The 11,600-nt window shown below is 53.5% G+C and overlaps 1 protein-coding gene across 1 annotated transcript; it reads right to left on the bottom strand.

The window, feature by feature from the left end:
- Nucleotides 1-464: 464 nt before the first annotated feature.
- SMARCD2 (SWI/SNF related BAF chromatin remodeling complex subunit D2) lies at nucleotides 465-9,710 on the bottom strand. The gene is made up of 13 exons (XM_037070332.1): nucleotides 9,181-9,710; nucleotides 4,555-4,739; nucleotides 4,319-4,361; nucleotides 4,044-4,166; nucleotides 3,066-3,221; nucleotides 2,561-2,656; nucleotides 2,319-2,420; nucleotides 2,026-2,187; nucleotides 1,767-1,864; nucleotides 1,454-1,589; nucleotides 1,148-1,270; nucleotides 911-1,012; nucleotides 465-834 (listed from the first exon to the last, which is right to left on the bottom strand). Exons 1-13 carry the CDS (start codon nucleotides 9,394-9,396, stop codon nucleotides 781-783), a joined length of 1,596 nt encoding a protein of 531 aa, XP_036926227.1. The 5' UTR covers nucleotides 9,397-9,710; the 3' UTR covers nucleotides 465-780.
- Between the last annotated feature and the right edge of the window lie 1,890 nt (nucleotides 9,711-11,600).

Below are 11,600 nucleotides of genomic sequence, written 5' to 3' on the forward strand. Positions count from 1 at the left end.
AGCTCATAGACCCATACCTCAGGCCACGCCAGAGCACTTGAGCATCCCCCCCGTCCCCTTCCTCCAGGAGGCTTTACAGCCCTGGGCCCGAGAGCTGGGTGGCAGCCCTCTGGCATCCTAGGAGATGATGGCGGCCAGAGCCGCTTGCATAGATTGAGGAAAGAAAATAAGGGAGGAGGCACCAAATAGGGCTCCCTGAAAAACCCCAACTTACCCCCTGTACAAAAAATGGCTCCCGAATAGAAGAACCTGCTCCCCAAATAGTGCAAATACCCAAAGAAAAGGAAAAAATCCAGCAGCAAGGCTGGGCTGGTAGGAATGGCAAAGAACTTTGGTTCAGAAAGGCCAGGAAGAGTGTGGGCTGTGCCCTCCTCCTTGCCCAGCTCCCCAGAGCCAGCTAGGGCACTTGCCCCAAGGGGGAGTCTGTAAACAAGCAAAGCCAGTGAGTGGCCTTTGGTTCTGAAACTTCTGCTTTCCAATGACAAAGCAAGGCCTCTAGTAGTCCTACTTGGGCCTGCCTGCAGGGGGCAGAGGCATCTGTTGTGTATCCAATTAAAGCCAATGCATAAAGTAAGTAATAAGGCTTTGGGGACCAAGCAACAAGGAATCCTATCACTACAGTTATGAAACTAAAGCTGGGAAGCAGAGGGTAACAGGAGACACCCCTTAGCCCCACCCCCTTCCTTATCCCGTGTGTCTGCAGCCTTAGATGGTGGTCCCTTCCAGGCTGAGGAGGGGGTGGTTCCAGGGCTGGGAAGAAAGGAAGAGATCCCTGAGCAGTTAGGTCAGGCGAATTCCCAGCACCTGTTCCAGTTCCTGCCTTCGCTGCTGCACCTGGAGGACAGAGAGACCAGCAGCTCAGGCCTCTGCTGCTTACAACCACAGGAGGACAAACAGGGCAGAGTCTCACCTTGGCAAAGATGTGCCTCCCCACTGCTTCCTGGGCCCAGGGCTGGTGGTAGAAAGCAGCTCGTCTCTCCTCTTCAGGATTCCCAATCACATCAGTGATGATCTGCAAAGAGCCAGGAGGAAAGTGGTAGCTTAATTCCCACTCTCAGCCAATCTGCCCCTGGAACTGAAAGAATAGTCTGGGGATAAAACCATCCAGAGCTTAACATGGGATCAACTCCAGCAAAGAGGACCACACCTTGAGGTCACGGCGCTGCGAACGGAGCCATTCCTGGATGAAGTCCTGGGGGTCAGTGCTAAAGCTGAGCATGAAATCCCTCTGGGTTTTCAGCTGGTTGATGGACTCAATGGTCTCATGGATCTGGGAGAAGGGGTACATACGTGTCAGACTGGCCCCCATTCCTAGGGGGTCTGTTTCTAGGCCTAATACCAAAGGATTTGGACAGAAACCCCATCCCAAGGTACTACATGTATGGAAATGCCCAACAGAGCCTTCCCATGACCATTCTGGGCCCAAAGGAGGCTGGGAAGGCAGAGAGCCCACCTTAACATCAAGGGAGGCAATTTCCTGCTGATTGGTGGTAGAGGCCAGAAAATTGCTCATCTGGGCCTTGAGTGGGTCGTCCACCTCCACATCGATATCATAGCAGGCTGTCTTCTTCTGGTCGTTAGGGTCCACACTGCAGGCAGCACACAGGAAGGTAAGGGTAAGTACATAGTGGTGTCCATCCCACCCACCTAGGCCAACCCAGCACACACCTGGGGAGCAGGAAACCACACCTGCTGCTTCTCTGTGGCTTTAGATCAATCCAAAGGTAAACCGCTCTTAGCCTTCATATCACCCTCTTCCCATTTACCTAATAACATGGTTGATGACGATGGGGTCTGGATGCTGCAGCAACCCAGCCAGCTTCATGGGAATCTCAGAGAAACGGAGTCGACCACAACTGAAGATCTGGCAAGAGCACCAAAAACGCCTTTCAGGGCACAGGAGGAAGTGGGTCATCCCAGGGTCAGTGTAAAGAATGTGGCCAAGAACTAGCCCAGTGGGACCTCTGGAGTGGCAGGCAAGGCAGGGGCTGCGAAGACCAGAAGGTGGACAGTGACCCAGCTAACCTGGCGGAAGTAACGGTTGCAGTTGATGTACTCGCGCTCATGCCCATCCTGCAGCTGGTTATGTTTGATGTAAAGCCAGAGGGCCTGCATGATGGCGGCCCTCGTCTGTGTGTGCACTCCCAGCAGCCTTGCCAGGCGGGGGTCCAACTTATACTGGGGAGGCTGGAGATGGCCAGAAGGGGGTCAGATGAGGGGTTCTTACGAAAAACCAAAGCGAAAGAATAGGGCAGAGACAGGAAGGGTTTACAGGAAGAACAACCCAGTCCCCCAGACATGGCCCCAGGGCATGTCACCTGATGATCCAGCATGAGCAGGAGGGTGCACTTGACATTGAGGTCTCCAGGCCGTTTCACCTGGAAGCCATCGGTCTCCTGGGTGGTGGGCATCCGGTGCCACTGGCAGAAGAGGGGAGCAGAACTCATCACCAAAGGGATGGGCATGAACATACACACCTGGCCCTCCAAAGGGCCCAAGGCCATTTTGCTGTCGATGTGGCGCATCAGCTTGTGCTCCCAAGCCCCAGGTCAACTCTCACCTCCACCAGGTGGTTGTCGGGTCCGTACAGTTCCTTGTCTAGCTCAATGACAAGACTCTTAAAGAATGAGGAGAACTTCCTCTTCTGTTTGCTAGGCTGGGGATGGAAAAGGGTGAGATGGGAGTGCTGCTGAGCTCTCGAAGCTAAGCTATGCTAAGCCCCAGAAAGAGGAATATTGTTTCAATCCTGAAGTTCAGGGTACAGAGGATTCTTGGGTTTTGAAGGGAGCAGGGAAGAGTGAGAGACTCGGGACAGGAATAGGACTCTCCATGCAACCCCACTGTTAGCCAGCACAGGATTATGAATTAAAAAGAGGAACCGTTCCTCATGACCCTTGATTGACACCTGCAGGAGGACTCTTGTAATAACCTTACAAATCAACCTCTGGCCTGGCCCTGTGCAAAGCACTGCCCGCAGGACTTCCCCAGGTGTACCCGACTGTCTGGCCCCAGTCCTTAAATCCCACAGGCCAAGTCCTCTCCAGACACCTCCTTCCCCAACTCACATCATCCAGGAGTTTTCCTTCCACTCGGAGTTCCCAGGAAGCCACCTTGTCCCCAGCTGGGGTTCCCCCGGGGGTCCCTGTGGTTCCTGCACTGTCACCTTCTGCCTTGCTGGGACTAAACGTATTGGAAATATAGATCCGCAGCTTTCGTTTTTGCTGAAGAGAAAAAAAAGACAACCAGCTAGAGGTGAACCAACATGTTAGGAAACAATGCTACCCAATCTTCCCCTCTGAACTCATTCCACATCAATGCTGAGTGGCAACTGTGGGCCAGGTCCCTTGATAGGCACCGGGAATTGGGAGTAGGAAGTCCAAGTACTAGCCTTCAAGGAACTCACAATTTGGGGGGGATGAGAGACACACTGCCCACAGTTCCAACACAGTGGGGTCAATGGTGTGACTGAAGGTCACAGGGTGCTATCAGGCAAACCAGAAACCTCCAGCTCTTATTTTAAATAAAACTCAACTACCCAGCACGGCCCCAAAATATTCTTGTCTCCTAGAAAGCCTTTAAGGAATTGTTCTAGATTATCATTCAATAAATAAGGAAAGAAAGCTTTTCTAGGGATAGTTTAGGAGACAAGAATTACCCTCATCTACCATCTTGTCTTGCTTTTCAAACTGCTGACCACGAGCAACATGATTTACATTTTAAATCATGACCCAGGATCCACAAACAACTATATAAACATCTGAAACAAAAATGTTATGAAATAATACCTATACTACTGTGGTAAATGCCTTACTGTGAAGCATTATTATTGTAACTCCTACTATTGTATATTTCATCAAAAACATGCAGGTCCTACCACATTAAACTGAGTTCATGCTCCACTAAAGGGCTGCACTGCAGTGTGAAAAACTGTTTTACCCACTGTAGACCCTTGCTTGGCCCCTGGAAAACCAGGCCATGGAAAACCAGGCCAAGGAGAGGCAGAGAACTTGAGAAGGCCCAGGAACAGCCAGGGCTGCACTCACCGTCAGAGGCTTTTTGATGGCCTCCTGGATCTCCATCCGCTTGCGAGCAATGGTTTGGTCCAGCTTCCGCTCAAAAGCCAAGAGATCCATGTACGCCTGAGACTCTGGGACAAGCTCCCGAATCTGGAGGAAGAAGGAATTTATCGGCGTGTTTCAGCTGCAGCTCTGGCTCTCTCCTCCCTTCCTTCTCCATCACATGGTTGTGGGAAACTGACTCCATCCATAGCCAGCTAGTCACTGGGTGGGCCTCCTATACCCTCTCCCAACATACTCACTCTCTGAGGTAGAACCTTATCTGCCATCTTCCTCCTCTTTAGCCTGGGAAGGACAGAAACTCATTTAAGAGGTCGGTGGTCCAAAGGACCTCCCCATCCATCCCTCCAGTCCCCAGGACCCTCCCCCAACAGAATGAGGGGTCTTCCTCGGTCCTCACAGCTCTTAGAACAGAAGAAAGCCCTCTGTTACCACCAGGGCTGTGCTAGGTAGGCTGGGAGAAATAGGACAGGCTTACCCCCGGCGCTGGGTAGGCATTGGGGGCTGGGCCTGAGGCACAAGCAGGCGTTTTCGGAACGGGTCCATCATGGTGGGTGGCATGCCAGGTCGAAGAGGAGTAGCTGTGCCAAATGGGGAGCCCGCAGGGGGTCCCACCTGCAAGCCAGCCATGGGCATCCGGCTCCCTGGAGACATGCCAGGCCGCTGGGGGAAGTGAGCCAATGGGGGTGCATAGGTCAGTGGCAGGGCCCCATGAGACCCACAGCCCATTCCCTCCTTTCTGTCCTCGGCCAGGTCCAGCCCTGAGCAGCACACCACAGAGGCCGGGCTAGATTGCCAGGAACAAAGGGGAGCAGGCGCACAGAGCAGAAGTGTAAACCACACCTGCCCAGCCCCTTCAACCCCCGGCAGCAGTGTGAACGAATGAGGCCTGCAGAGTCCGCGGGGTGGGAGGAGAATCCTACTGCGGAGGGAAAGGCCTGGGGGAGTTTTTCAGGGCCTATGGCCACCTTCTAGCCCCAGAAGGCTATGCCCCTGCTCCCTGGGACCAGCTTCAAGGCATTCTTGAGGCCCTCAAACGGTCCCACCAAGCACTCCCATCCTTCTGGGATAGAGAAGCACAGCATGGGAAGCTTGTGGGGGCGGAACGGGGGCTGTATCATAGCCAAGCAGTGGGGTGGAGTGTGTGACATGAGCAGGCTGACCGGGCAGAGCCCTTCCACCCAGCCCGTTGCCAGCCTGGTGCTGTGACTGAGGAGGAAAGAAGTCCAACGGGCTGGCAAGCCCATCAGGCAGCGGCACTCCAGGTGAGCAAGCTGCAACAGTTCAGCTTGGACAGGTCCCAACTGGCGGGGGGTGGCCGCAGGCACAGCACAGAGACCATCTGGTTACCATATGGCCCCTACTCCCATCCCAGAACTAGACCCTTCTCTCAACTCCCTACTGCCCAACCCCCAAACCCTTATACCGGAAGATCCTGAAAGGGGAGCTATGCCTCCGGGTGGCTTGTGGGAGACAAAGCAGCTGACACCTGGATGCTGCCTATGGTCCACACACCACCTGGCTCAACTCAGTGCTCACAATCCCAAATTGGAGAATGGGGATAAGATTATCCTGGGATGCAAGAATCAGAGTCATAGGTCAGCAGAGGAAATGTGGGTGACAGAAACAGCTTCTTTAGAAGCCTGCAGAAGGATTTCCCAAAGAGGTCCAGCTCCCCAATATTTGTGGGGCCCATCTGGGAGTACCCTCCGCCCTCCGTCCCCTCGCACCATGGCTGCATCTGTAAGGCCTGTTTGGCAGCTCTGCCTCACACACACACACACACACACACTGTCCCTGGCAGCTTCACAGGGCTGGCCCCAGGGCCCAGATTATGCAAGCAGCACAACCAGCCAAGCGAGCCAGGCTGGGTGGGGCCTGGCACCAAATCAAAGGACCCCTGCCCCACATCAGGGAGATGAGATTCTTTCCTCATCTTCTCATCTAGCACGAGACCCGTGTTCTCACAACAGAGGGTCAGATTCTTGACCAGATGCAGAGATAGGGAGAAACATGACCCAAAGCATGGGGAAGGGAAAAGGAAGAGCAGGGTAAAAAGGAAGCATTTGGGAGAATGGATAGTTAAACGCTGTGGGTGCTCGGGGACCCTCAGGAGTCCTGCCATAAGTCTCTCCTCATCAAGGAGAGGTTCATCTAAGCTGTTGAAAGGTAAAAGACAGCCGTTTCTCTGCCTTAATGCGCCACGGCTGGAGATTACAGAAAAAAAGTCAGTGTGACCACAGCTGGAAGCCCAGCCCTCAGACATCCCAGATGTGGGCTCTTCCCACTCAGTGCCTGACCCGAAGGGGAGGGACAACCGAGGCAATGAAACCTGCAGAGTGTGAGCTGTGGTACCCCACGAGGCTACTCACTAGGGCATTCACAAAACCTCTGTGGCACCACCCCTCCTGCGCAGGTGCTCGAAAAACAGGAAGTCCCAAGACAAGGCGGCACAGGCAGGCCTGGAATAGGCCCCTCCCAGACATCTGCTCCAGACTTCCCAGGCACAGAGCCTTCAGCGCGCCCAGGGCCCTCGGCTTCCTCTAAGGGGTGCGGGGTGGGGGGAAGGGGCCCAGGGGAAGGCTGCTTATAGTTCATGAAGTCCCAGCTTGGCCCTACCAAGCTCCACTAGTAACTCTTCCTTTTCCAAAAAAACAATCCAAGGTTTATAAAAAATGAAAAAGAATGCAATCCAGAACTTACAGGCTCCCTAACGCCCTACGTGCAGCAGTGCTAGGCAGGCCTGGCTCAGTGCCCTGAACCCTAGAAGCGTGCAATGAACTCCTTGCCCTGTAACCTAGCACCAAGCCACATCCTAAGCTTTACTCTACCTCCGCCACCCAGGAACAGAAGGCTGGGCCTGATGCTGCCTCCAGAGGGCATGTTCGGCCCTGCCTCATAGCTGGTGATACTGGTGCTCCTGGAGGCTGGGCCTAAGGGCCTACAAGAAGAGAATATAACCCTCCACCAGTAAAAAGTATTTTAAACTCTATGGAGTAAACCCAGCAATCCGTGGGGTATTTTTGTTTCTCAGCTATATACTTCACTGTGATCCACAGCTAGAACCACTGCCTGGAGGAAGGTGGGTCCTGGTCCTCACTTCCCTTCTGTCGACAGGCTTCCCTATTTGCCCAACTTGGGCCCTGAAATCCTTGCTCTTTCCAGCTCACCTCATGCACCCTAACAGACAGGGACCCCTTTGCTGCTCAGATCTCAAGTCTCTTTTCCTTGAGCACACAGTTGGACTTGGTAAGAAGCCAAACGTGATCCTCCCTGATGTCAGACAGAGAACTGCGTCCTCCCTCTCCCCATCTACCTCTATGACTTTTCCCTGAAAGAAGAGGAGGAGGCCATGAGAAACTGGTGGGATGGGAGGCCAAGGGAAGCAGAGGCTCAGTGTCTTCCTCATGTTCTCACCCCTTCTCCCACCCCCAGTAGCCAGGGGGCTACCCAGCTAGCTTGATCAGCCTTGCCATTAGCCCAAGGCCACTCCCTAGAAGTTGTTGTGGAATCTACCCTCTCAGGGGCTTTCCCCAAGGCACAGGTCTCATGGGTTGCAAGGTGAGGAAACTGGAGCGGCTCCTATCATTCCTTAGATCCTTCCCAGGCCAAAGGCCCACAGGGAGGCTCCCAGGCCAGGTCTCAGCTAGCGGGCCCAGGGTTAGAATGACTGCTGCAGGCATCCATCCCTAAATAACACCTTGGGCCCATGAATCCCCCAGGGTAAGAGCAAGATGACAAAGACAATGCCCAGCTACCGTCTACACCAGGTCTGTCTGTCAAAACCCAGACCCTTTGTTTTTTTAGATGGAGGAACAAGAATGAGTAGTAAGAGAGAAAAGTCACTGTTCCAGTTGAGCATCTCTTTAGAAAGTGAGAGCCCAGAGCTCCTGGGAAGACATGCATCTACCCCGTTCTATGAGGATCCATTTCTGGGACCTCTACCTGGAGACATGAGGAGAGAACAGAGGAAGCCCCAGCTTCCTTCCTTCAGGAAGGAAGGAAGGTTTCTTTTGCTAGAAACCAAAAGCTGGGAGCATGGGGTTGGGAATATGGCATTGTTAGAACTTAAAGGCTAAATAAAAGTGGAGAGAGGGCAGGAAAAAGGATGGGCGCAATCCCAAGCATTCTGGAACAACCAGAAACAATGGACTGGGAGACTGATGAGTTCCACCAGCAGAGTCCGGCTAAGTGCCTCACACAGGCACCGTGTCTCTGCCTCTCAGTAGCCTTTGAAGCTGCAACCTGAGAAGCTCTCTTTGAAGCCAAACCCCAAAGGGGTCAGACAGAACTCTTTGAAGCAACTCTCACAGGCCCCTCCAGCCCCAGAGCAGCAGGGCTCAGTGGAGCCTCTCTGCTCCTCCAAACTAATCAACTCCTGGACACTGCGACACCAGGCAGAAGGCCAAAAAGAGAGTCTGCCCAGAACCTGATGGGCTGTGTCCTCCTTCTTCGGGCCTGGCCACCACTCTCTCTGGTCTAACTCAGAGTCTCCGGTGCAAAGACTCCTGGGCCTGACCCAGGAGTCAACTCTCCACTGCACAGGCTAGAATGCCCTGGCCCTAGCCCAGGCCTCCCATGCCCATGGGAAGCCAGGCCCTTCTTCCTCCTCATTAGCAGCTGGGAGCCATCTCAGACAGGCTAGAACTCTGCCAGTTCCCAACTAGAAAAAAACAAAGCAGACTGGGACCAAGGCCAATCGCAGGGTAACCCTGCTTTCTGAGGGAGGGCCCTTTCCCAAAACTTTCGGATCACTTCCCCGGAACCCTTACCATAAGATCCACACTATTTCTCAACTCACCCGCCCACAACTTACTGGCTCCCACAACAACTCCATCTCTCAGGTACCCTGAATCCCTGTTCTAAATAAGCCCCCGGAGCCTCCCAACTGCTTCAAACCCTCCCCTCTCTTCCCCTGTCCCCAAGTCTTCCACCACCACATAGCGATTCCGAGGGTCCCCGGCCTTGCCCTCCACAATGTCCTGTGCGCTCCACATGCAGGGCCCCTGTATCTTCTGTCCCGGAGGTTGCGGCAAGAACCCCCTCTCCTTGTCCCCTGCCACCCGCGTGCTCGTGGCGCCGCCCGCCCATCCGTCCTGCTCACCTGGTACTGCGCCGCGGGGCCCGCGGGCCCCATGGGGCGGAAGGCGGCGGACCCGGGACCCCCCACGCCTCCAGCCGGCCCTGGCCCTCTGAGCGCCGGTCCGGGCAGCATGCCTGGTCCAGCTGGCGGAGGTGGTGCTCCCAAAGCCGCAGCAACGGCACCGCCGCCGGGGCTCAGAGGAGGCAGCGGGAACCCGCCCGCGCCACGGCCCGACATCACTCCGTCCCGTCCGGCGGTAGAGCGATCCGGACTCCGGGCTCCACGCCGAGTCCGCTCCGCGATCCGTGCTCCGGGACTTTCCGTCTAAATTCCGGGTTCTGGGGTTTGTTGATCCAGGTTCCGGGATTTCCCAATCCAAGTTCCCGAGGTCCTCACAGACTGGGTTTGGGGTATGGTCGATCCTGACTCTGGTCCCGCCCGGGAAATCCTAGATGCAGAACCCGCTCCGGGTCTGCCTGCTGCCCTCGGCCTCCGGAGGTTTGGCTAACTGAGACCAGTTAACCCAGAGGCGGCAACTAACTCCTTGCTCCGCCCAACTCAGACCCGCGCTAGGCCCCGCCTACACCCAGCAGCCCAATGCTGGGATGCCTCCTCAAATCCCGCCCCTCGCGAGAACCGCCCCCAACAGGCTGGTTTCTTACTGCTGACCCCAGGGCCCTGCCCGCACCCCTTGGGCGGACCTTTAGCCGGAGGAGCGGAGGCGGAAGCTGCTCCGCGAAACGCCGAGCAAGGCACGGGGTCAGAGGTCGAAGGTCAGCTAGGGCTAAAGCTGGGAATAATTAGCTGATGCTCTCTTCTCGGTGTACCCTACTCGCCGAAGTACCCAGCCATGCTCCTAGAAATAGCTTTGCTCCTAGAAATAGGTTTGTCAAATCTCCTTTCTACAATTTCACCATTAACGACTCAACTTAGAGCTGCACTCAGGGACAAAACAGCTGCCAACTTAACTTTCTTCAGAAGTCCACCTTATCGGCCCAGACTTGCCAAGGGACATGGTCTATCCCAGATCCGATTCAGCTCTGTTAAGGGTTGACCAAGCCAAGCGACAATTTCTTTTTTCTTTTTCATTTAATGATTTTTATTTATTTTTAGAGATAGGGGAAGGCAGAGAGAAAGAGAGGGAGAGAAACATCCATGTGTGGTTGCCTCTCACTTGCCCCCTACTGGGGACCTGGCCTGCAACCCAGGCATGTGCCCTGACTGGGAATCAGCCTCACCACCCTTTGGTTTGCAGGCGGGGAATCAGTGAACTGAGCCACACCAGCCAGGGCCCAGGCCCTGACGATTCCAAATATGACGATTTCTTATTTCATATATTAATGTGTCCCTGCTTCACTTTCAGGAAGCTGAGTACTTTACTCCACAGGAAGTGTTTCTAGGAGAAGGAATTTTGTGGAGAAAACTCCCTGAAGTTCAATTAACAAGATCTTTCTCTAGGATTTATAGCACCTACTTTTCAAATATTAAATACCTTTTCAGATGAGATCGGGCGCGTTCAGGGTGGTATGGCCGTAGACTAAATACCTTTTCAAAAACCACTGTCCTATATCAGAAGTTATTCAAAATAAAGTGCTTCAGCTATGCCCAGTGGCCTATCCTCTTAGTGGTCTGGGTTTCTCGCCATGATATATGCCAGTGCTTCTTAAACTTTAATAAGCATAAGAAACATCTGGGGCTCTTGTCAGAAATGCAGATTATGACTCAGTAGGCCTACACTCTGGGGTAGGGCTCAAGGTCCTGCATTGATAACAAGCTCCCATTGCTCTTAGGTTGAACATCATAGTCCCTCCCATGGAATATAAGATTTCTACAGGGCCTGGCTTCTGCTTACCTCCTTCCATTCATTTTAAATCACTGTCTTTGGCTCTCTAAGGGTCAGTCCAGAAATCCTCTTGACAATTTCGCAACTGCTAAGCCCCTTCCCACCTCAGAACCTCTCTGCCTCCAACTCTTGCTTAACTTTTCTCCTCTCTCTATCACTGTAAGTGCCAGGCTTGCTGGCTTCCAAGTTTCTGTACTGCACCACACTGCCTTGGCTGTCTCTTCCCTACTCTACCTCGAAAGGTGGAGGTTCCCCAGTTGATTTGTTTGAATGTGGCAGCCAAGTTTGATAACCATTATTTTAAAAACAGTGATTCTCAACATTGACTTTGGAATACCCTAGAAAGAATTTTTAATGCTGGTGGTGAAGGTGGCCACGGAAGGGGTTGAAGCGGAGAAGGGAGGGGTTGGAAGGAGGGGGACTGGATAGTAACTGGAAGGGGACATTTGAGGCCTTCTGGGGTTGTAATAACATCTGTCATTTATTGATCTGGGTGCTGGTTATTTAGATGTACTAATTTTATGTGCAAAATCATCGAGCTGTATATTTATGATTTGTGTACTTTTCTATATGCATGTCAATCTACAGCTAACATTTT

Source organism: Sturnira hondurensis, unplaced genomic scaffold, assembly GCF_014824575.4.
Source record: "Sturnira hondurensis isolate 20B ecotype Veracruz unplaced genomic scaffold, ASM1482457v3 Scaffold0018728, whole genome shotgun sequence".
Classification (NCBI taxonomy): domain Eukaryota; kingdom Metazoa; phylum Chordata; class Mammalia; order Chiroptera; family Phyllostomidae; genus Sturnira; species Sturnira hondurensis.